The sequence below is a fragment of the Heterodontus francisci genome, chromosome 2 (genome assembly GCF_036365525.1).
Source record: "Heterodontus francisci isolate sHetFra1 chromosome 2, sHetFra1.hap1, whole genome shotgun sequence".
Taxonomy (NCBI): Eukaryota; Metazoa; Chordata; class Chondrichthyes; order Heterodontiformes; family Heterodontidae; genus Heterodontus; species Heterodontus francisci.
Window position 1 is genome coordinate 144,190,005 of NC_090372.1, and position 24,450 is coordinate 144,214,454.

Below are 24,450 nucleotides of genomic sequence, written 5' to 3' on the forward strand. Positions count from 1 at the left end.
AAGTCAAAAGGTGAGTTACTCACTGCAGAATACTCTTGTAGCCACCGTATTTATGTGACTGGAACATTTATGTTTCTGGTAACCTCCAGAATGTTGTGGAGGATTCAGCGATGGTAATCCCATTGAAGGTCAAGGGGAGATGGTTAGATTCTCTTTTATTGGAGATGGTTATTGCCTGGCAATTCTGTGATGCTAATGTTACTTGGCACTTATCCAAGCCTGAAGGTTGTCCAGGTCATGCTGCATGGGCCACAGACTGCTTCATTATCTGAGAACTTGCAAATAAAATGGACACAGCATATGGACATCAGCGAACATCCCCACTTCAGACCATATGTTGGAGGGAAGGTCATTGAAGTAGCAGCTGAAAATTGTTGCACGACCCTGAGGAACTCCTGCAGCGATGTCCTGGGGCTGAGATGATTGGCCTCCAACAATCACAACAGAATTACAGAATAATACAGTGCAGAAGAGGCCCTTTGGTTCATCGAGTCTGGATTGATGCATTAGAACACCTGACCTGTCTACCTAATCCCATTTGCCAGCACTTGGCCGATAGCCTTGAATGTTATGACATGCCAAGTTCTTATCCAGGTACTTTTTAAAGGATGTGAGGCAACCTGCATCTACCACCCTCCCAGGCAGGGCATTCCAGTCCGTCACCACCCTCTGGGTAAAAAAGTTCTTCCTCAAGTCCCCCTTAAACCTCCCGCCCCTCACCTTAAGCTTGTGACCCCTCGTAACTAACCCTTCAACGAAGGGGAATAGCTTCTCCCTATTCACCCTGTCCATGCCCCTCATAATCTTGTACATCTCGATCAGGTCACCCCTCAGTCTTCTCTGCTCCAGTGAAAACAACCCAAGCCTATCCAACCTCTCTTCATAGCTTAAATGTTCCATCCCGGGCAACATCCTGGTGAATCGCCTCTGCATCCCCTGCAATGCAATCACATCCTTCCTATAATGTGGCGACCAGAATTGCACACAGTACTCCAGCTGTGGCCTTACCAAAGTTCTGTACAACTCCAACATGACCTCCCTGCTTTTGTAATCTATGCCTCGATTGATAAAGGCAAGTGTCCCATATGCCTTTTTCACCACCCTATTAACCTGCCCTTCTGCCTTCAGAGATCTATGGACAAACACACCAAGGTCCCTTTGTTCCTCGGAACTTCCCAGTGTCAGGCCATTCATTGAATACTTCCATGTCACATTACTCCTTCCAAAGTGTATCGCCTCACACTTTTCAGCGTTAAATTCCATCCGCCACTTTTCTGCCCATTTGACCATCCCGTCTATATCTTCTTGTAACCTAAGACACTCCACCTCACTGTTAACCACTCGGCCAATCTCTGTGTCATCCGCAAACTTACTGATCCAACCCCCCACATAGTCATCTATGTCGTTTATATAAATGACAAACAATAGGGGACCCAGCACAGATCCCTGTGGTACGCCACTGGACACTGGCTTCCAGTCACTAAAACAGCCGTCTGTCATCACTCTCTGTCTCCTGCAGCTAAGCCAATTTTGAATCCACCTTATCAAGTTACCTTGTATCCCATGTGCATTTGCTTTCTTGATAAGTCTCCCATGTGGGACCTTGTCAAAGGCTTTGCTGAAATCCATGTAAACTACATCAACTGCACTACCCTCATCTACACACCTGGTCACATGCTCAAAAAATTCAATCTAGTTTGTTAGGCATGACCTCCTCTGACAAAGCCATGCTGACTATTCCTAATCAAATTTTGCCTCTCCAAGTGGAGATAGATTCTCTCCTTCAGAATTTTCTCCAATAGTTTCCCTACCACTGACGTGAGACTCACTGGTCTGTCGTTCCCTGGCTTATCTCTACAACCTTTCTTAAATAGTGGGACCACATTAGCTGCTCTCCAGTCCTCTGGCACCTCCCCTGTGGCCAGAGAGGAATTAAAAATTAGGGTCAGAGCCCCTGCAATCTCCACCCTCGCCTCCCACAGCATCCTGGGACACAAATCGTCTGGAACTGGAGATTTGTCCACTTTTAAGCCTTCCAAAACCTCCAATACCTTGTTAGTCCCTATGACAATTTGCTCAAGAACCTCACAGTCTCTCTCTCTAAGTTCCATATCTACTTCCTCATTCTCTTGGGTGAAGAAAGATGTGAAGTATTCATTCAACACCCTACCAATATCCTCTGGCTCCACCCACAAATTTCCCCCTTGGTCCCTAATGGGGCCTACTCTTTCCCTGGTTATCCTCTTCCCATTGATATACTTATAGAATATCTTGGGATTTTCCCTACTTTTACCAGCCAGAGCTTTCTCATATCCCCTCTTTGCTCTCCTAATTGCTTTCTTAAGCTCCATCCTACACTTTCTGTATTCCACTAATGCTTCCATTGATTTGCTCTCCTTGTGTTTGCTAAAAGCCTCTCTTTTCCTTCTCATCATACCCTGAATGTTTCTGGTCATCCATGGTTCTCTGGGCTTGTTGCTCCTACCTATTACCCTAGAGGGAACATGTTGGGCTCGTACCCTCCCCATTTCCTTTTTGAATGCCCCCCACTGCTCGTCTGTAGATTTCCCGACAGGTAACTCTTTCCAGTCTACCTTGGCCAGATCCTGCCTTATTTTACTAAAATTTACTCTTCCCCCAATCCAAAACCTTTTTTTGCAACTTGTCTATTTCTTTCTCCATAACAAGCTTAAATTGTACCATGTTATGGTCGCTATCACCAAAATGCACCCCCACCAACACATCAACCACCTGTCCGGCTTCATTCTCCAGAATTAGGCCCAGCACTGCACCCTCCCTTGTTGGATCCTCTACATATTGAGCTTAAAAAGTCCTCCTGTATACATTTTAAGAACTCCACTCCATCTAAGTCCTTAACATGATGACTATCCCAATTAATGTTGGGAAAGTTGAAATCACCTAATATAATTACCCTATTATTTTTACACACCTCTGCAAATTGCGCACATATTTGCTCCTCAAATTCCCGTTGACTATCTGGGGGTCTATAATAAACACCTAGCAATGTGGCTGTCCCTTTTTTATTCCTAAACTCTACCCATAAAGCTTCATTTAATGCCCCCTCCAAGATATCATCTCTCCTTACTGCAGTAACTGACTCCTTAACTAATATTGCAATGCCCCCTCCTCTTTTACCCCCTCCTCTGTCTTGTCTGAAGATTCTATATTCCTGGATATTGAGCTGCCAATCCTGCCCCTCCCTCAACCATGTCTCCGTGATGGCTACTATATCACAATTCCACATGTCAATCATTGCCCTTAACTCATCCGTTTTACCTGCAATAATCCTGGCATTAAAGTAGAGGCCTTCCATCCTGGTCTTACTCCCTTAAAACTTACTTCCGCTATATTCCCTCTGACTTGTTTGCTTTCCTGTGCTTAGCTGTGTCCTTATTCTGCTAGGTGTCTGCGTCCCCTCCCCCTGCCAAATTAGTTTAAACTCCTCCCAACAGCACTAGCAAACCCACCAGCAAGGATTTTAGTCCCCCTCTGGTTCAGATGTAGACCGTCCCGCTTGTACAGGTCCCACCTTCCCCAGAAACGGTCCCAGTGGTCCAGGAATCTAAAACCCTCCCTCCTGCACGAACTCTTAAGCCACGCATTCATCTGTGCTATTCTCCTATTTCTATACTGGCTAGCACGTGGCACTGGGAGTAATCCAGAGATTACAACCCGAGAGGTCCTGCTTCTTCCTTTTGTGCTCCAGCCAGCGGAGAATTTTACTCCGATTCTCATTGACTTCAATCTTACTAGTGTGGCATCAGAGGAACCCTCAATTAAATGCTGCCATGATGTCAATGACAGTCACTCTCACCTCACCTCTGGAATTCATCTCTTTTGTCCATGTTTGGATGAAGGCTGTAATGAGGTCAGGGAACAAGTGGTCCTGCCAGTACCCAAACTAGCATCAGTACGCAGATGATTGGTAAGTACGTGTCACTTGATAGTGTCACTTGCTGTCAACGACATCTTCCATTACTCTGCCTGATTGAGAGTAGACTGATGGGGCGACAATTGGCCAGATTGCATTGCTCCTGCTTTTTCTTTACAAGACATACCTGAGCAATTTTCCACATTGTTGAATACATGCCAGTGTTGTAGCACTTCTGTTTTATAAAAGTACTTCCCTGTTTAATATTTTGTGAAGACTCGTGTTTTAAAATTGTGGAAATGGATTACTTTGGTGGACTGAGTGATTACATAGATGTTGGACTTAGTTTTTTAAAAAATATCACTGCAAGGACTTGAGCTTTCTATTTAAAAATAGCCTTTACCGGATGTCACATGTGTTAAGCTAAATAAACAACAGGAGACTTGGTGACTAGGGGAAGTTGTTTACAGAGAAGTGACATGTCAAGATTTATGGTGGTCAAGAACTGGTTTTGTTTTGAATTGTTTTGAGTCAGTTGGAGGTCAGCCTACTAAGAGAGAAGCCACCAGCTTATCCTTTCTCCACCTCTCTTAGAAACCCTGAGAATCCAGTGTGTGATAACTGAAACCCCTGATGTTGCATTTCTCCTAGAAAGTCTGCCAGACTAATCCTCGACGTCGCCTTTTGAGAACTGCTCCAAAAGGATCCCAGTGACAGCTGTCTATGCATATTTGGATTGCCAAAATAAAGGGACAACTGATATCATTCCATATCTTCTCCTTTTCCATCAAGAATTAACAAGTAGAATCATTGAAAGTTTACAGCCCAGAAAGAGGCCACTTGGTCATCGTGTCTGTGCCGGCCAATAAACGAGTCACTCAGTCTAAGCCCACCTTCCAGCATTTAGTCCATAGCCCTGCAGGTTACAGCACTTGAAATGCATATCCAGACACTTTTTAAATGAGTTGAGAGTTTCTGCCTTGACTGTCCTTTCAGGCAGCGAGTTCCAGACCCCCAACACCCTCTGGGTGAAAACATGTTTCCTCATCTCCCCACTAATCATTCTACCAATCACTTTAAATCTATGCCCCCTCGTCACTGAGCTCTCTGGAAATGTAATAGGCCCTTCATATCCACTCTATCCAAGCCCCTCACAATTTTGTACTTTTCAATCAAATCTCCCCTCAATCTTCTCTGTTCCAAGGAGAACAGTCCCAGCCTGCCCAATCTTTCCTCATAGCTGCATTTTTCCAGTCCAGCAATATCCTCGTAAATCTTCCCTGTACCCTCTCTAGCGCAATTGCAATTCTTTCTGTAATGAGATGACCAGAACTGCACACGATACTTAAGAGGAGAGGTGAGAGTGACTGCCCTTGACATCAAGGCAGCATTTGACCGAGTACATATAATCGTACATACGAACGTACGAATTAGGAGCAGGAGAAGGCCACTCAACCCCTCGAGCCTGCTTCGCCATTCAATGAGGTCACGGCTGATCTGATTGTAACCTTAACTCCACATTCCCACCACACCCAATAACCTTTCATCCCCTTGCTTATCAAAAATCTATCTACTTCTGCCTTAAAAATATTCAAAGACTCTGCTTCCACCGCCTGTTGAGGAAGAGAATTCCAAAGACTCACGACCCTCTGTGAGAAAAAATTCTCCTCATATCTGTCTTAAATGAGCGACCCCTTATTTTTAAGCAGTGACCTTGGTTCTCAATTCTCCCACAAGGGGAAACGTCCTTTCCACATCCACCCTGTCAAGACTACTCAGGATCTTATATGTTTCAATCAAGTCACCTCTTACTCTTCTAAACTCCAGCGGATACAAGCCTAGCCTGTCCAATCTTTATCTCATAAGACAACCTGCCCATTCCAAGTATTAGTCTAGTAAACCTTTCTGAACTGCTTCCAACGCATTTACATCCTTCCTTAAATAAGGAGACCAGTACAGTACACAGTACTCCAGCTGTGGTCTCACCAATGCCCTGTATAGCTGAAGCATAACCTCCCCACTTTTGTATTCAATTCCCCTCGCAATTAATGATACAAAGTGACTCCTGACAACACAGCCGCCCGCTGACGTCATCAGAGTGCGCCAAGCTGCACACGTGGAGCTACATTAAAGGCCTGCTCGGGTCTGCAAATAAGACCCTACCCGAGCCCGACATAACCCCATCTGACCCTGAGCCTGATCCCACCCGAGTCCTTCAATTTTCCCTGCGCCCGCCCCAACCCGACAGTCAGTTAACTTACCTTCAGTTTTTCACTTTGTTCCTTACCAGCACAAGCTTAAAATAACTCTAACAAAACCACCTTTAAAGTCCAAGAAGTAAATTAACATTAGTCACTGAACTGAGGTGGTGATCGAGCGTGTCCGATCCTGCCTGACCCAAGCCTGAACGCCAGACCCAGAAGTGCGATCCGCCCGACTCAAACCCAATACGTGTCATCGGGTTTGGGTTGGGTAGCAGGCCTTGAAGCTATATCTTGCCAGGACTAAGTAGCGCAAGCGCAGGATGACTTTATCATGCAACACCAACGTCATTGCGTATTCGCGACTGGTTCATTTTCGCGCATGTGTGATAAAGTATCATCGGGTATCCAGCCTCCCACTTGGCTGGAGGAAGTGGGTGAATGGGAGACTTTGAGGCTGGAGCTCTCCCCCCTCGGCAGCTCACTCCAAGCCTCCGAGGCTTCATCCCCTCAGCCAGTCGCGCCAGACTCGCTGCTCCCCCCTCCACTTCCTTGACTGATTGTTCCCCGATCCTCGCTTTGCGCCACCCCGGTCTCCAGCCGCCTGCTCCCCGCTTCCCTGCCCCTATCCAGGTGCTAGCTCTTGGCCGCGCTGCTTCCCTCCTCTTGGCCACTCGCTCCTACGTCGCCCCGTCACCCCTTGCAGCCGCCTTGCTTCTTCAGGCAGCGTGTGGAGACTGATCAAACGTGGGCGAGAGGAAGAAAGTGGTGTAGCCTATAACTAGTGGCTGGGGGGGAGGGGTGCGGGGAACGAGCGACCGGAGAGCTGGGTGGCACGAGTGGGGAACAATCGGCCAGGGGAGTGGGGGGGAGCAGCAAGGTTTTGAGCGAGCAGTTGAGGGAGGGGAAGTGGCCAGTGGCAAGGAAGGGGAGAAAGCGAGTTGCTGAGGGGGGAGAGCAGCCAGTGGGTGGGAGCTAGTGGCTGCACTCGGGTGAAATCAGCCCTGGTCAGTCATATAAATAAATCACATAACGAATTGGCAGCATATTTTATACCCTGCCCGATTTTCTTTTCCATTGCTCGAAGTGCCAATTCATTATCTTCCAATGGAAATTCAATCATAAAATTCCTTTTATATTTTATAGGATTACTGGAATATTAAATGGATGTGAGGATTACAGTTAGTTTCCTATAACTACATAATAGCATATTACTGGGCTTCCATCCAACTTAATGTAAGGTTAATTTGCTAGAATGATCGAGCCATGAGCATTTCCTGTGATAAATTGAGCAGCGCCATCTGTAATCCTGGCAGCTGCCTGAACGTCGCAGACACCGACGTTCCAGTTGAAGAGCCTGCATTTGTGCATGTACAAGTACTGCGCCACCTAGTGTTTGAATTGTCAGCAAATGCTGCCTTAATGATAACATTCTATTAGCTTTCCTGATTACTTGCTGTACCTGCATACTAACCTTTTGCGATTCATGCACTAGGACACCCAGATCCCTCTGCATTTCAGAGATCTGCAATCTCTCACCATTGAGATAATATGCTTCTTTTTTATTCTTCCTACCTACCTCTGGTGAGACCGCACCTGGAGTATTGCGTGCAGTTCTGGTCACCGCATTATAGGAAGGATGTGGAAGCTTTGGAAAGGGTGCAGAGGAGATTTACTAGAATGTTGCCTGGTATGGAGGGAAGGTCTTACGAGGAAAGGCTGAGGGACTTGAGGTTGTTTTCGTTGGAGAGAAGGAGGAGGAGAGGTGACTTAATAGAGACATATAAGATAATCAGAGGGTTAGATAGGGTGGATAGTGAGAGTCTTTTTCCTCGGATGGTGATGGCAAACACGAGGGGACATTGCTTTAAGTTGAGGGGTGATAGATATAGGACAGATGTTAGAGGTAGTTTCTTTACTCAGAGAGTAGTAGGGGCGTGGAACGCCCTGCCTGCAACAGTAGTAGACTCGCCAACTTTAAGGGCATTTAAGTGGTCATTGGATAGACATATGGATGAAAATGGAATAGTGTAGGTCAGATGGTTTCACAGGTCGGCGCAACATCGAGGGCCGAAGGGCCTGTACTGCGCTGTAATATTCTAATCTAATCTAATCTACATGGACAATTTCGCATTCTCCCACATTACACTCCATTTGCCAGATCTTTGCCCACTCACTGAACCTATCAATATCCCTTTGTAACCTCCTTATGTCTTTTCTACCTATCTTTGTGTCATCAGCAAATTTAGCAGCCATACCTTTGGTCCCTTCATCCAAGTCATTTATATAAATTGTAAAACATTGAGTAACCAGCACTGACCCCTGTGGCACACCACTCGTTACACTTTGCCAACCAGAAAATGACCCATTTATGACTACTCTCTGTTTCCTGTTAGCTCGCCAATCATCTATCCATGTCACCCCCCGACCTTACAACATGAGCTTTTATTTTCCGCAATAACCTTTGATGTGGCACCTGATCAAGTGCCTTCTGGAAATCTAAGTACAGCACATCCACTGGTTCCTCTTTATCGACAGCACATGTTACTTCTTCAAAGAACTCCAATAAGTTGATTAAACATGATTTCCCTTTCACAAAACCATTACCTTGAACTTTTCCAAATGCCCTTTATAATGTCTTTAATAATATCTTCTGACATTTTCCCTATGACAGATGTTAAGCTAACTGGCCTGTAGTTTCCTACGTTCTGTCTCCCTCCCTTTTTGAAGAAAGGAGTTACATTGGCTATTTTCCAATCGAATGGAACCTTCCCCAAATCTGGGGAATTTTGGAAAATCTAAACCAACGCATCAACTATCTGACTAGCCACTTCTTTTAAGACCCTAGGATGAGGTCCATCAGGACCTGGGAGCTTGTCATCCTGCAGCTCCAACAATTTGTTCAGTAATATTCTTGAGTTCCTCCCTCCCTTCCATTTCCTGATTTACAGCTATTTCTGGGAAGTTACTTGTGTCCTCCGTGGTGAAGACGGATGTAAAATACCTGTTCAATTCATCTGCCATCTTCTTATTTTCCCTTATTGATTCCCCAGACTCATTTTCTATAGGATCAACGCTCACTTTGTTAAATCTTTTCTTTTTTAAATATCTGTAGAAACTGTTACTATCTGTCTTTATATTTCTTGCCAGCTTTCTCTTGTACTCTAGTTTTTCCCTCCTTATTAATCTTTAAGTTGTTCTTTGCTGCTTTTTGTATTCTGTCCAATCTTCTGACCTGCCACCCATCTTTGCACAGTTATATGCTTTTTCTTTAAGTTTGATACTATCTTTAACTTTTTATGTTTACCACGGATGGTGGGTCCTCCCCTTGAAATTTTTCCTCCTCATTGTAATGTATCTATTCTGCGTATTCTGAAATAACCCCTTAAATGTCTGCCACTGCATCTTTATTGAACTATCCCTTAACCTACTTTGCCAGTTCACTTTTGCTAGCTCTGCTTTCATGCCCTCATAATTGCCTTTACTTGAGTTTAAAATACTAGTTGTAGACCCACTCTTCTCTCCCTCAAACTGAATGTAAAATTCAATCATATTATGATTGCTGCTGCCTATGGGTGTGTATGGCATCAAGGAGCCCTAGCAAAACTGAAGTCAATGGGAATCAGGGGAACACTCTTTGCTGGTTAGAGTCATACCTAGCGCAAAGGAAGATGGTTGTGGTTGTTGGAGGTCAATCATCTCAGCTCCAGGACATCACTGCAGGAGATCCTCAGGGTAGTGTCCCACAGCCCAATCATCTTCAGCTGCTTCATCATTGACCTTCCTTCAATCATAAGGTCAGAAGTGGGGATGTTCGCTGATGTTTACACAATGTTCAGCACCATCCATGACTCAGATACTGAAGCAGTCCATGTAGAAATGCAGTAACAAGCCTTGGGCAGATAAGGGGCAAGTAACAATTGTGCCACACAAGTGCCAGGCAATGAACATCTCCAACAAATGAGAAATTAACCACCTCCCCTTGACATTCAGTGGCATTACGATCTCTGAATCCCCCATTATCAACATCCTGGGGGTTACCATTGACAAGAAAATGAACTGGAGTAACCATATAAATACCATAGGTACAAGAGCAGGTCTGAGGCTAAGAATCCTGCGGTGAGTTACTCACCTCCTGACTCCCCAAAGCCTGTCCACCATCGACAAGGTGCAAGTCAGGAGTGTGATGGAATACTCTCCACTTGCCTGGATGGGTGCAGCTCCAACAACACTCAAGAAGCTCAACACCATCCAGGAGAAAGCAGCCTGCTTGATTGGCACCCCATCTACAAACATTCACTCCCTTCACCACTGATGCATAGTGGCAGCAGTGTGTACCATCTACAAGATGCCCTGCAGCAATGCACCAAGGCTCCTTAGACAGCACCTTCCAAACCAACAACTTCTACCAACTAGAAGGACAAGGGCAGCAGATGCATGGGAACACCACCACCTGCAAGTTCCCCTCCAAGCCAAACACCATCCTGACTTGGAACTATATCGTCGTTTCTTCACTGTTGCTGGGTCAAAATCCTGGAACTCCCTTCTTAGCAGCACTGCGGGTGTACCTACCCCACATGGACTGCAGCGGTTCAAGAAGGCAGCTCACCACCACCTTCTCAAGGGCAGTTAGGGATGGGTAATAAATGCTGTCCCAGCCAGCGATGCCCACATCCACCGAAAAAAAAATGTTGTGGCCTAACCAATGATCTAAACAGAAATAAAAACAGAAAGTGCTGGAAATACTCAGCAGGTCAGGCAGCATCTGTGGAGAGAGAAGCAGAGTTAATGCTTCAAGTCTGTGATCTTTCATCAGAACTGAATTTTGTATACACCTTGCTGCATTTCCCTGGGTCCCATGGGCTTTTATTTTTTTAACCAGTCTGCCATGTGGGACTTTGTCAAAAGCCTTGCTAAAATCCATGTAGACAACATCAACTGCACTGCCGTCATCAATCTTCCATGTTACTTCTTCAAAAAGTTTGATCAAGTTGGTCAGACAAGATCTTCCCTTAACAAATCCATGTTGACTACCCTTGATTAACCTGTGCTTTTCTAAGTGACAGTTTATCCTGTCTGTCAGAATTGATTCCAGTAATTTGCCCACTGCTGAGGGTAGACTGACTGGCCTGTAATTATTCGGTCTATCTCTCTCTTCCTTTCTAAACAGAGGTACAATGTTAGCAGTTCTCCAATCCTCTGGCACCACACCTGTATCCAGTTAGGATTGGAAAATGATGGTCAGTATTTGGCCGGAGTATTTTTTTGTCATTTTTGTAAAGAGATCTCTGCAGAGAAAACTTTTACCAGTGTGTATGTGTGTGTGTGTGTTGGGCTAAGTTAAAAGGGAACTTTTATATTTCAATCTGTGTGTTAATGCTTTGCATCTTTACTGAATACAGAAGCACAGTGAATCACAGAATTGTTACAATGCAGAAGGAGGCCATTAGGCCCATTGTGTCCGGACTTGCTCTCCGATAGATCAATTCACTCATTCCATTCCCCCGCCTTTTCCCCAAAACCCTGCATATTCTTCATTTTCATCAATCTAATTCCCTTTTGAATGCTTCAATTGAACCTGCCTCCACCACACTCTCAGGCAGCACATTCCAGATCTTCACCACTCGCTATGTGAAAAAGTTTTTCCTCATGTCACTTTTGCTTCTCTTACCAAATACTTTAAATCTGTGCCCTCTCGTTCTCAATCCTTTCACAAGTGGGAACATTTTCTCTCTGTCTACTCTGTCCAGACCCTTCATGGTTTTGAATACCTCTATCAAATCACCTGTCAGCCTTCCCTTCTCCAAGGAAAACAGTCCTAACTTCTCCAATCTATCTAACTGAAGTTCCTCATCCCTGGAACCATTCTTGTGAATCTTTTCTGTACTCTTGCCAATGTTCTCACGTCTTTCCTAAAGTGCAGCTCCCAGAATTGGACGCAGTACTCCAGCTGAGGCCAAACTATTGTCTTATACAAGTTCAACATAACTTCCTTGCTCTTGTACTCTATGCCCCTATTAATAAAGCCCAGGATACTGTATGCTTTATTAACCACTCTCTCAACCTGTCCTGCCCCCTTCAATGCCTTATGCACATATACACCCAGGTCCCTCTGCTCCTGCACTCCCGATAGAATTGTACCCTTTATTTTATATTGTCTCTCCATACTCTTCCTACCAAAATGAATCACTTCACATTTCTCTGCATTGAACTTCATCTGCCACCTGTCTGCCCATTCCACCAACTTGTCTATGTCCTTTTTAAGTTCTATACCATCCTCCTCACAGTTCACAGTGCTTCCAAGTTTTGTATCATCGGCAAACTTTGAAATTGTGCCCGGTACACCAAGGTCTAGGTCATTAATATTTATCAGGAAAAGCAAGGGTCCCAACATTGATCCCTGAGGAACTCCACTACAAACCTTCCTCCAGCCCGAAAAACATCCATTAACCACTACTCTTCGTTTCCTGTCACTCAGCCAATTTCGTATCCATGTTGCTACCATCCCTTTTATTCCATGAGCTATATGTTTGTTCAAAAGTCTGTTGTGCGGCATTGTATCAAACGCCTTTTGGAAATCCATGTACACCACATCAACAGCATTGCCCTCATCAAACCTCCTTTTACCTCCTTAAAAAAACTCCAGCAAGTTAGTTAAACATGATTTTTCCTTAAGAAATCCATGCTGGCTTTCCCTAATTAACCCACATTTGTCCATGCGACAATTAATTTTGTCCTGAATTATTTTTTCTAGAAGTTTTCCCACCACCGAAGTTATCTTCACACCTTTTTTAACAAGGTTGTAACATTTGCAATTCTCCAGTCCTCTGATACCATCAGGAAGGAAGACTGAAAAATTATGGCCAATGGCTCTGCGATTTCCACCCTCACTTCCCAAAGTATCTTGGATGCATCTCATCCGGTCCTAATGGTTTATCCACTATAAGTACAGACAGCCTATTTAGATGAGCCTCTTTATCAATTTTGAGTCCCTCCAGCGTCTGAATTATCTCCTCTTTCAACATTGTTGAAAGGGCGGCACAGTGGCGCAGTGGTTAGCACTGCAGCCTCACAGCTCCAGGGACCTGGGTTCAATTCTGGGTACTGCCTGTGTGGAGTTTGCAAGTTCTCCCTGTGTCTGCGTGGGTTTTCTCCGGGTGCTCCGGTTTCCTCCCACACCCAAAAGACTTGCAGGTTGGTAGGTAAATTGGCCATTATAAATTGCCCCTAGTATAGGTAGGTGGTAGGGAAAATATAGGGACAGGTGGGGATGTGGTAGGAATTTGGGATTAGTGTAGGATTAGTATAAATGGGTGGTTGATGGTTGGCACAGACTCGGTGGGCCGAAGGGCCTGTTTCAGTGCTGTATCTCTAAACTAAATTGTCTGGGTTGCATATTCTTCCTTGGTAAAGACAGATGCAAAGTATTCATTTAATACCTCAGCTATGCCCTCTGCCTCCATGTGTAAATCCCCTTTATGGTCCCTAATTGGCCCCACTCTTCCTTTTACCATCTTTTTACTATTTATATGTCTACAGATAACTTAGGGATTTCCTTTAATGCTACCTCCTGGTCTCTTTTCATGCTCCCTCTTTGCTTCTCTTATTTGCTTTTTCACTTCCCCTCTGGACCTTCTATATTCAGTTCTCAATTGTATTCTCTACCTGGCATCTGTCATAAGCACACTTTTTCTTCTTTATCTTAATCTCTACCTCTTTTGTCATCCAGGGAGCTCTGAATTTGTTTGCCCAACTTTTCCCCTTCAAGGGAACATACCTTGACTGTGCCCGAACTATCTCTTCGTTGAAGGTAGCCCATTGTTCAGCTACAGGTTTTCCTGCCAACTTTTGACTCCACAATTTATTTGCCCCAGCTCCATTCTTACCCCATTGAAGTTGACTTTCCCCCAGTTAATTATTCTTGCTCTGGATTACTCTTTATCCTTTTCCATTGTCAGCCTAAACCTTATGATATAATGATCACTATCCTCTAAATGCTCTCCTACTGATACTTGATCCACTTGGCCCACCTCATTCCCAAGAGACAGGTCTAGCAGTGCCTCCTTTCTCATTGGACGAGCAACATACTGCTGTAGAAGTTTTTTCTGAACACACTCTAGGAACTCTTGCCCTCACTGCCCTTTACACTACTACTATCCCAGTCTATATTTGGATAATTGAAGTCCCCCATTATAACTACCCTATACTTTTTGCACCTCTCTGTAATGTCCTTGCAAATTTGTTGCTCCACGTCCTTCCCGCTAGCTGGTGGCCTGTAGACAACACAGAGCAATGTAACTTCACCTTTTTTATTCCTTAGCTCTAGCCAGATTGATTCTGTCTTCAACTCCTCTGGGACATCCTTTTTCTCCAGCACTGCAATGCTCTCCTTAATCCATCCTTCCCTCCCCCATTTTTCCTATCTTTCCTGAACACCTTGTATCCAGGAATATTTAACACCCAGTCATGCCCTTCTTTGAGCCAGGTCTCTGTTCTAGCCACAACATCATATTTCCACATGGCAATCTGCGCCTGTACCTCACCAGTCTTATTAACCATGCTCCGTGCATTCACATACATGCACATTAACCCTGGTTTAGACTTTATTGCTTTCTCCCTTTCTCTGACCCCACTTCATACCTTACCATTCCCTACTCCAGTGCTATCTATCGCCCCCAGTATTCTGTGCACCGTGGTATTCCTCTCTGATATTTGCTCCTGGTTCCCACGCCCCTGACAAGTTACCAGTTTTGCTTCCCTCCAATCTGAGCTCCCTCTCAGGTTCCCTTTCCCCTGCCAATCTCATTTAAACCCTCCTCAATAGCACTAGCAAATCTCCCTATGAGGATATCAGTCCCAGTTCTGCCCCAGAACAGGTGCCAATGCCTCAGAAATCTGATGCCCTCTCTCCTACACCAGTTCTCCAGTCCCGTGTTTAATCACTCGATTCTTCTACTCTTTTGCTCACTCGCATGTGGGACTGGGAGTGATCTTGCGTTTACTGCTTTTGAGGTCCTGCTTTTAACTCCTTCCTAGCTCCCTAAAATCTGCTTTCAGGACCTCATCCCCTTCCTACCTATGTCATTGGTACAAACATGGACCATGACCTCTGGCTGTTCACCCTCCCCCAGAAGAATGTCCTGTAGCCGTTCTGTGACATCCTTGACCCTGGCATCAGGGAGGCAACACACCATCCTGGAGTCCCATCTACGGCCGCAGAAATGCCTGTCTGTTCCCCTAACTAATGGATCCCCTATCACTACTGCTCTTCCAAACTTCTTCCTCACCTCCTATGCAGCTGAACCACCTGTGGTGCCACAAACTTAGCCTTGGCTGCATTCCTCTGAGGAACCATCAATGCCATCAGTATCCAAAATGGAAAACCGATTAGCAAGCGAGATCATCTCAGGGAGCTCCTGCACTACCCGCCTGGTTCTCTGTTTGGGGCCGCCATGTCCTCCTGATAATCAGACAACATGCAAAAAGCAGCAGGAAGTGGATGGGTCTAGTTTGTGCTTTATTTTCAGGGCCTTACACACCATTTCTGCTTGCAAATGGGGCACTGTTGAGACAAACATCATCATCTTGTATTTTGTGCTCAGACTATCCCAGAATTATTTATTTAAGCTTTCTCTGATCAAAACCTCCGAATGCAGTATATAGAGGGCTGATCTTTCCTATATACAATCCATCCCCAATATAGATGGATCATCTGGATGAGTTTGAGGTTTATGCACATTCTCAGACTAAAGTGGTGGGAGATGAACAATACACATTTAACCAGTGTTACATTTAATTGTTTTTTTGTTGGTATCAGTATAAATAATGTTTAGGCACAAACTCAATTGTTTATTGTCATTTTTAACACATTTATTCAGATGTTTGACTTTTATACCGTCATTTTGTTCACTACAACTTTTCAAAAAATTTTTGCAAAGGGAGAGGAGAGAGTATGTGGATGGAATCGAGTGTCTTCGGTGTGACGCAGAATGTGAACCACAGAATTTGACTGAAACCTGCACTAGTTCTGTAAGTCAAAATTAGGAATGAGCAAATTTGAGGAATAACACGGTATTCAAATGTATGATGAGACACAGCAGAACTATTTGCTATTAAAGGTTAAAATACTGCATGCAACATCAACTAATATCACTGAAATGCTGTATCTGCGTCTCTAAACAAAAAATTTAAGGGCCAAGTAGCTAAGATGGTGAGAAATAGATATGAACATCACTAAGGAGAGCATATGGGTTTTAAGAGGCCTTCAAAACATATTAATAATTGTAGGATAGTAGACTGGCACAGCATATTGGAATACCAGCCTAAGGTGTCGTGGACTGCTGGGAAACCGGTTTGATTCCCAATAAATGAAGAGCAGCCCTGACAGATTGCCTGTCCTCTGGAAAATAAATATTCTTACTGAATTAGTGAGTTCTGAGAGGTATTGATTGGAGACTGGGAACAGTTCAACCACAATTGTTTTGTGGCCAATGAGACTGGGGAAAGTAGAGAAAAATAATTTGGGAGGCAAGGAATTTTCATATCCAGCCATCTCAGACAAGGATGTCTAAATATCAGTCAACTCACTATAGAATTGGATGTATTTCAGACACTCTTGAGGTGCGCAATACCACATCAGGAAATTGGTGTTTTTTTTGCCTCTGTTCTGCACCCAATTAACAGGCAGTGGGGTCTAATTTCTCCCTCTCTGTATAAAAAAAAAAGTTTCTTCTGCTCTCTGTTCTAAATGTCTTGCATTTAATCTTGTCTGTATGGCTTGGTTCTTGACAGCATAACTACAGGAAACAGTTTGCTTCTGTCAACCCTTTTCATAATTTGAAATACTTTTATTATGTTGTTCCATAATCTGTGTTGTTCTAACAAAAAAGAACCTCATTTTTCACATATATCATTATATTTTGTGTTAGCTGTGGCTCAGTTGATAGCACTCTTGCCTTTGATTTAAAAGGTTGTGGGTTTAAGTCCCACTCCAGGACCTGAGCCCAAACAATAAAGCTGCCACTCCAGCATGCTAATGAGGGACGGCTGCACTGTCAGAGGTGCAGTCTTTCTGATGAGATGTTAGACCAATACCCTATCTTCCCCCTAAGGTGAATGTAAAAGAATCCATGACAATATCTTGAAGCGCTGGGGAGTTATCCTCAGTGTCCTGACCAATATTTATCCCTCAATCAACCTCACAAAAATAGATTATCTGGTCATTATTACATTGTTGTTTGTGGCAGTTTGTTGTGTGCAAGTTCAGCCATGATCTTATTGAATGGCAGAGCAGGCTAGAGGGACCGAATGGCCTCCTACTGCTCCTAATTTGTATGTTTATATGTATGTAAATTGGCTGCCTCATTTCCTAAAACAGTAACTACACTTCAAAAGTGCTGCCCTGGTTATAAAAAATTAAATCCCCATCATTAAATTCTGAAAGAATGATGCTCCCCACTTGTAAACATAAATTTTCAGTGCCTGAGAGATTGTTTGACAGTAAGAAAGACTTATCATGCCATTAAGGACTTACTTACACTTCAAAAGGCAAGTCCCAACTTTTTCTTGTGCATTTAGTGGGTATCTAGTGGATAGGAACCGTAGCTTCATACCTTTATTTGCGTTTGAAGGTACAAGTGTTGCAATGCCCGTTGAAGAGCATTGCTAATCAGACAGCAACTGCCTGATTTCAGCATGTGTGTGGATGCCTGGAATTGCTGTCCGATTTACTCCATAATAACGGCCACTAAATTGTACATTTACAAAGTATTGGAGCAATCAGCATGATTTTAGAAGTGAGAAGTTATGCCTTACAAACCTTGAATTGTTTTTGCTTGCTACCTAAAATGATGGAGTAATCTAGTAGATTATATTTTGGATTTTGAAACGCTCCTCATGAGGCCAGTAAACACGCTTAAGCTTAAACAAGCTTAAGACTGATTTGAATAATTGACATTGTCTATCTGCAACTATCCTAACTCATATCAAGTCCTGTTCACCCATTATTGTTGTGCTCGCTGATCTACACTGGGTCCCAGTCCAGCAATGTCTCAAAATCAACATTCTCATCATTGTGTTCAGATTCCTCCATGACCTCAGCCCACACTATCTTTGAAACCTTCCCCTTTCCTACAACTCTCCAAGATCTCTGTGCTCCTCCAATTCTCACCACTGTTGCATCATCGATTTCCTTCACCCACAATTGGTAGCCGTGCCATCAGCTGTCTAGGCCCTAAGCTCTGGAATTGCCTTCCCTAAACCCCTCTACCTCTCTCTCTATCTTTCTCTCTCTCTGTCTCTCCCTTTCTCTCCTCCTTTCAAGACCACTGGTTAAAATCTAGCTCTTTGACCAAGCTTTTGATTTCCTAATACCCCTTATATGGCTTAGTGCCAAATTATGGTCTGATATGCTCCTGTGAATCATCTTGGAATATTTTACAATGCTAAAATTGCTATTTGAATGGAGTTTGTTGTTTATTGGGGCTGGACTGTCAACAGAAGATGAAGAGTGGTAATTAATGGAAAATGCTTTGCCTGGGAAAAATTAACACAGTGATCTGCTCTGGGATTCCTGTTTACAATATTTGCGAATGTTATGGAACAAGGTGTCTGAGTGGTATTGAATATGTTGACACAAAACATATTAGGCAGTTAATGCTTAGGTGCTGGAGGGTGGCTGGCATATCTCAGCAAGGAGTCAATTCTCCTCAGGAGAGTAAATTATCTGAGAAAGGAGGTGCAGAATTGCTGTGTAACAAGTTCTGTTTTTGAGAGGTTACATTCTGCCAGGCTTAGTTCACTGGGCAGATGCACTTAATCATTTTTGGAAACCAATTTCTGAAAAGGATTCTACAGCTGTTTTCCTTTAATATCACTGCAAGTTTTAAAGCATAATAGCCAGAGCTATTTTCCCCTTGGATTTGGTAATTATGAAGTTTCGGAACTGAGATTGAATTGCAAATTTCTGCTGGAGGTTCCAAACATAGGATTATTTTGTTATTTGGTCCCAGGATGTGACCAATACCATAATAGCTCTATACTTCATCCTTTAGTGTGTTTCATCTGGTTTGGTAATATATGAAACGTGATTGGCAGTACTAAACCGAAAGATGAATTGCTTTAAAAATGCGTGACCAAATCTGCCACATAAGATAAACTGCTTTTCAATTAAAAATGTATTACGTTGGGAGTCTAGTTTCAGCTTTGAGTGCAAGTAGATGTACCAGGCTGTGCAGTACAGTTTAGAGCTTTGAATGAGATTAAGTAAAATTATTTCCGTGCTTTATACAAAGCAGATAATGCATAATTTTATTTTCAACACCACAGATTTAATGCTGTGAAGAACAAAACTAAATTATGATTTGCAATGTGAAAGGTATTATTGCTTTGTTTGTAAGTCACTGTTAGTCAATTGAATAGTTACATCTAATTTGTCTTTTACCAGTTATGTTCAGGATAACCTGAGCAATGATATACTGTTCCCCCCCTATTATACTTGTCTTCATTTATTCATTCCATTACCTAGGGCAAAGAGAACTGTACAAAATGTGCTAATTTTAAAGATGGTCCACGCTGTGTGAGCAGGTGTCCGTCTGGAATCTCAGGAGAAAATAATACCTTGGTCTGGAAATATCCTGATGAGGAAAAGGAATGTCAGACATGTCACCCAAAATGCACCCAAGGGTGAGTAATGTTTAGTTCTATGTAATATTATAAGTTACTTTATTTAATTTGGTCTGAAAGGTAACCAGGTTAAGGACTCATTTTGAGTGCCGAGAGGAGTTGAAAAGGATATTTCTAGATCTTTTTCCCCTTAATTGTCCTGGGGTTTTTATCTGAATTTTTGCCTCTCCCAGGAGTAGTAAATGGCCAAGGGGGGTAGGTAGTGCCTGTATTCTAATCTGTGAGGTGCCTTCACTGTATGGGACAGGCTGCATGGACTAGTGGTCTTTGCCTGTCTGACATTTTTTTTCTGTTCGTATCTACATTGACTGGTTCTGCACAAGGAACAACTTCCCTCCTTCTGAGGAAATATGATGGGAGATTTACCTGGGTCTGCACCCAAGTGCACTGGATGGCCTGGAAGGAGCAAATATTAGAAAATGAGACCTGTCAGAGAGTATGCCCATAAGGAAGACTCAAATGATTTTTCTCCACTTAAAATCAGGCGAATTGCTTGATTTTCTGAAACTTACTAAGCTTAAGCAATCGCGTGCACATGAGCACAGACCCAGGAAAATCTCTCCTACGAGTTTCTTCAGTGCTTGAAGCATTTAATACTCATAAGCTAATCTTAAAAATATTCTTTCCTGGCATAGAAGCACATTAACTCTACACATCATATCCCTGGAAGTCTCACCCTGAGATTGAAATGTAGGCTGTCAAGAGTCATGGCTATGCATACTCCCTCTGGAGTGTCACAACAGTAGTGTGATGTCCTATCCCCCAGCTGGGCAGATAAGTGATAAAACCTTCAACAGGAACAGACCTGGTCCATGTTGAGCAGTTCTGGAACCTGCACAGAAGACAAACAACCTAGAAAGAACAGCTCTATATTAACTATATGCCGCTGTTCTATTCAGTGAAATATTTCACTGCAACTGCGTATATTCTGAAAAACTGAACTATTTGCAGACCTTTTTCTCACATGCGGAAAGACTGATTATTTTTCTTTTTAAATTTTGTGCATGGTTTAAAGGCTTTTCTGTATAACATTTTGGATGTGAATAACACACTTAGCTATCAATCCCTTTTTTTCCTTCTTAGGATTTTATGCAGAACTATTGCAAAAAAAAAGTCTGTTCTTCATTGATTTTGATTTTACTCATCTTACTGAAGATAAAATGAATCAAATGATTTAGTTGTAGTAAGATCTGAAATGGTTTCCAGTAAATCTATCTCTATTGCATCACAGGTGTAAAGGACCAGAGTTTGAGGATTGTGAACATTATGTTGGGTAAAGTATTCCAACAAATATATTATAATATTATCTAAATCTGTTGATTGCTGCTAATGCTTGACCTCAGTTTATAATTGGCACCATTTAGCATTTTGAAAATTAGCTTAGCAGCAATTCTGTAAACAAACCTGTGAATGTCCCAGAAAAATTTCAGCTGAAAAGAGCAGTTTGTGACATTGTGGGGGTTTTGCTAATCCTGGTGGGAGACCAGTGCACTGCTGTGGTCCATTGTTTTGAATCGTGTTACAATCCCGTTAGGGACCGTTAACTTTTCAAACGAGAAAGTCAAATTTCACGTTTTAAACAAAAACTTTACTGTACAAGAGTTAAACAAAGCAAAACATGACTAACTTACTATAATTTGGAAACATTTATATTTTAAACTTAAAATCTTAACAGAGCATGAAGACATAGCTTTTAAACTCTGAATCCCAAGAGAATACCACCAGCTTGACTTCTACTTCAATATCAAGATTTCCCCTATACTTTACAGGATCTTGGCAATTTCTTACCTTCTCCTGGGACCAATCCAAAGTGTGCCATAGCTCTTAGGAATTCACTTTGATTTTCTTTAATTTCTCAGCTATCTTCGGGGATTTTCCCCCCAGCTTCGGCTAGGCAAACCCTCCAGTTCTCTTTCAACAGTTCTCAAATTTGGATTTCCCAGCATGAGCATGGGCCTGCCTCAAAACAGAAACACCCCTGGTTCCAGTTGGCCTCTTTGCTCCTGAGCCCAGCTGCTTTCAAAACCAACTATTTTCTCCATGACCAACAGTCTGTCCGAAGCCAACAGCTTTCCAAAAGCCAACTGCTTGTCTGTCAGCAAGCACGCAGATCAAAACACTAGCAGGCACCCCTGCATCATCTATCTCTGTAGTAATGTGGGATGTCCCAGATAGCAATTTAAACTAATTATTTCCAATTCCAAATCTCTTTGTTCTGGGAAATCGTATGAAAAATTCAGAGTCCCTGATTGAGGCAGCTGCAGACACACTGTCTCCATCAAGAAGTTCAGAGCGGTTCCCATTGTTTAGGGTCTTCACATTTCCTATCATGACCTTACTAAATAAACATGGGCCACCCTTTGATTTGTAACAACCTTAGGTTTATTTGACACCTTCTCAAACAAGGTGTTTTTTGTTGTCTTGCATTCTTAAAATTCAATTCTCAAAATAAAAGTTACCTCTAGAAAATTAATAAAAACCATGAACCCGATGATCATATCAATTGTAATAATAATGTAACCCACATACCTGGACCAGATATTGTCATACTCTTTCAGATATCTGCAGTTAAGCCTCTCATTTTTAAAGTCATATATTCAGACAGACCAAACAATATTCCATTAACAAATAGATCGGATGAGTGCCACGTATTTAAACATATGACTCCAGCACTCGATCATCTATGATATTGCACATTGGGCCCAAGATCTGTACTGTGTGTTGTGGGATCACTTTAAGAGACTAAGTGGAGAGTCATCGAAGGATGTAGCGTCACACATGACCAGAGAGCTGTGGGTATAGACTGATAGAGTAAGGTGTGTGTAGGTGTGCTTCTGTTATTAGTTGTGTGTAAAATGTTCCAGTTTAAGTTACAATAAAGACCCATATATTCTTCATATATTATTTTTATTCCTGTGATTCTTATAATAATTCACGTATTAAAGGAATGAATAACAGTTTACGGCAGCAGAGTTTGGGATTTTTCTGAAGAACACCAAGTATAATATGGTGACAGCGCAGGAGAAATTTTAAAAACACACCAAGTACAGTAGAGAGACAGCGTCTTGGAACTTCTGAAATACATCAAAAGAGAACAAAGTGTCAGCGGATTGCTTACCTGGAGTGGCTGGCATTTCCTCAGAAGTGCAGTTGTCAGAAGACACCACAACAGTGCAGAGAGCTGGGACTGCAGACAAGACCCCGGGTGGTGTTGAAACTCTGTGAGTAAAGAAAGCAAATTGCCATGGGATCGTAACTTTCAACTGATCTGCCAGTGGGCTAGAGATCATGAGAGAAAGCAGTGCAGCCATTACTGCATCAGTTTTCCCAGGCTGACAGCTTCATGGGTGGGGCCTAAGCTAAAAGAGTGGGAAGAGCTCAACAGCACCACTGGAGGTCCCTAGCATTGTGTAAAAGGCTGGTTGTGGCAACTGCCGTTACTGCAAGCTGCAACACTCTGCATAGAGGGAGAGAAGCTGTGTAAAAAGAAATGAGCCTGTGAAAAAACTGTCTGGTAAAAAGAAAACCTATGAAAAATCCTATATTTATTAAGAAGCAAGATCATCAAGAAAATGGCATTCAAGTATCCAATTATGACGACATCAGACTGAATTTTGTGCCGATAGCGGGGCTCCCAGCTCTGTACTGAAAAGGCGGGGGAGCACCACCTTGGCCATTTGGAGCCACCCCGGTGTGATTCTACGGCGCCAGGCCAATTAACAGCCCAGCACTGGGATCCCCATCTCTTTAAAGATAGGGATCTCACCTCCAAGAGCTGCTGGCCAATCAGAGGGCTGGCAGTTCAGTAGTATTGGCAGCACCACTGGAAGCGGTGATCACTGCCATTACTGCAGAGGCCTCGGATCCAGACCCAATGCTGGAGACCTGGACCTCAGGTAAGTGAGGCGGGGCAGACCCCAGGAAGGGGGAGGGTGGGCATTTAGTACAGGGCGAGGGTAGTCCAGGGAGCTGGTTTGTTTGATGGTAGGGGCCCTCTGTGGGCCACAGGTTTCCCACAGAGGAGGGCCCCCACAAAGCCAGGAGGTCACCTCATTTTACTGGGCGAACTCCCTGTGTGGTGGAGGCCCCCTCCACAATGGCTGTCTTAATGCTAGCGGCAGGGGGAAGAGGCCCTTAAGTGGATGTTAATATGCCTCTTAAGGGCCTCAAGCTGTCTTTGGCTTATCCTGGCCACGACAAAATTGCGTAGCGACAGGGAGCACAGGCCCTCCAACCCCCCCCCCCACTCCCCCCACCCGCCTCCCGTCGCAATTCTATGGGCTCCCCTGCCTCCTAGTCTGTCTCTGTGGGGCCCAACAATTCAGCCCAGTGTCTGAGTTGAAACTGTTTCGCCAAAGGATGTAACTGTGTTTCCTGCATCAAGAAGTGAGCGCATCAGAGAAACAAGCTGTGAAAATCAAGATCGTACTGGCCAATGAGGGCCTGCAATAGATCAACACATCAGGATTGTTGGCTGAGGATTAGAAGGACCCTAGCAAGCTATGAACATTCCTGGAAGATCAACTCAAGGTAAAGGTCAATTTCCAAGTGCATACACTTGAGCTCATCACCTACCAGCAAAGGCAGGATGAGTCCATTGACCAGTTTGTTGCAAGATGCCAAGGCAAAGCTCAAGAATGCGACTTCACAGATATTGAATTGTCAGATCGGATT

At 43.5% G+C, this 24,450-nt stretch overlaps 1 protein-coding gene across 2 annotated transcripts in view; it reads left to right on the forward strand.

Moving 5' to 3' along the window:
* Positions 1-24,450, forward strand: part of egfra (epidermal growth factor receptor a (erythroblastic leukemia viral (v-erb-b) oncogene homolog, avian)) — a 382,880-nt gene that overhangs the window by 294,959 nt on the left and 63,471 nt on the right. For both annotated transcript variants that reach the window (XM_068011578.1, XM_068011568.1), the window contains exons 14-16: positions 16,032-16,122; positions 19,619-19,776; positions 21,008-21,049. In XM_068011578.1, the coding sequence (XP_067867679.1) occupies positions 16,032-16,122; positions 19,619-19,776; positions 21,008-21,049 (291 nt within the window). The remainder of the gene's footprint in view (positions 1-16,031; positions 16,123-19,618; positions 19,777-21,007; positions 21,050-24,450) is intronic.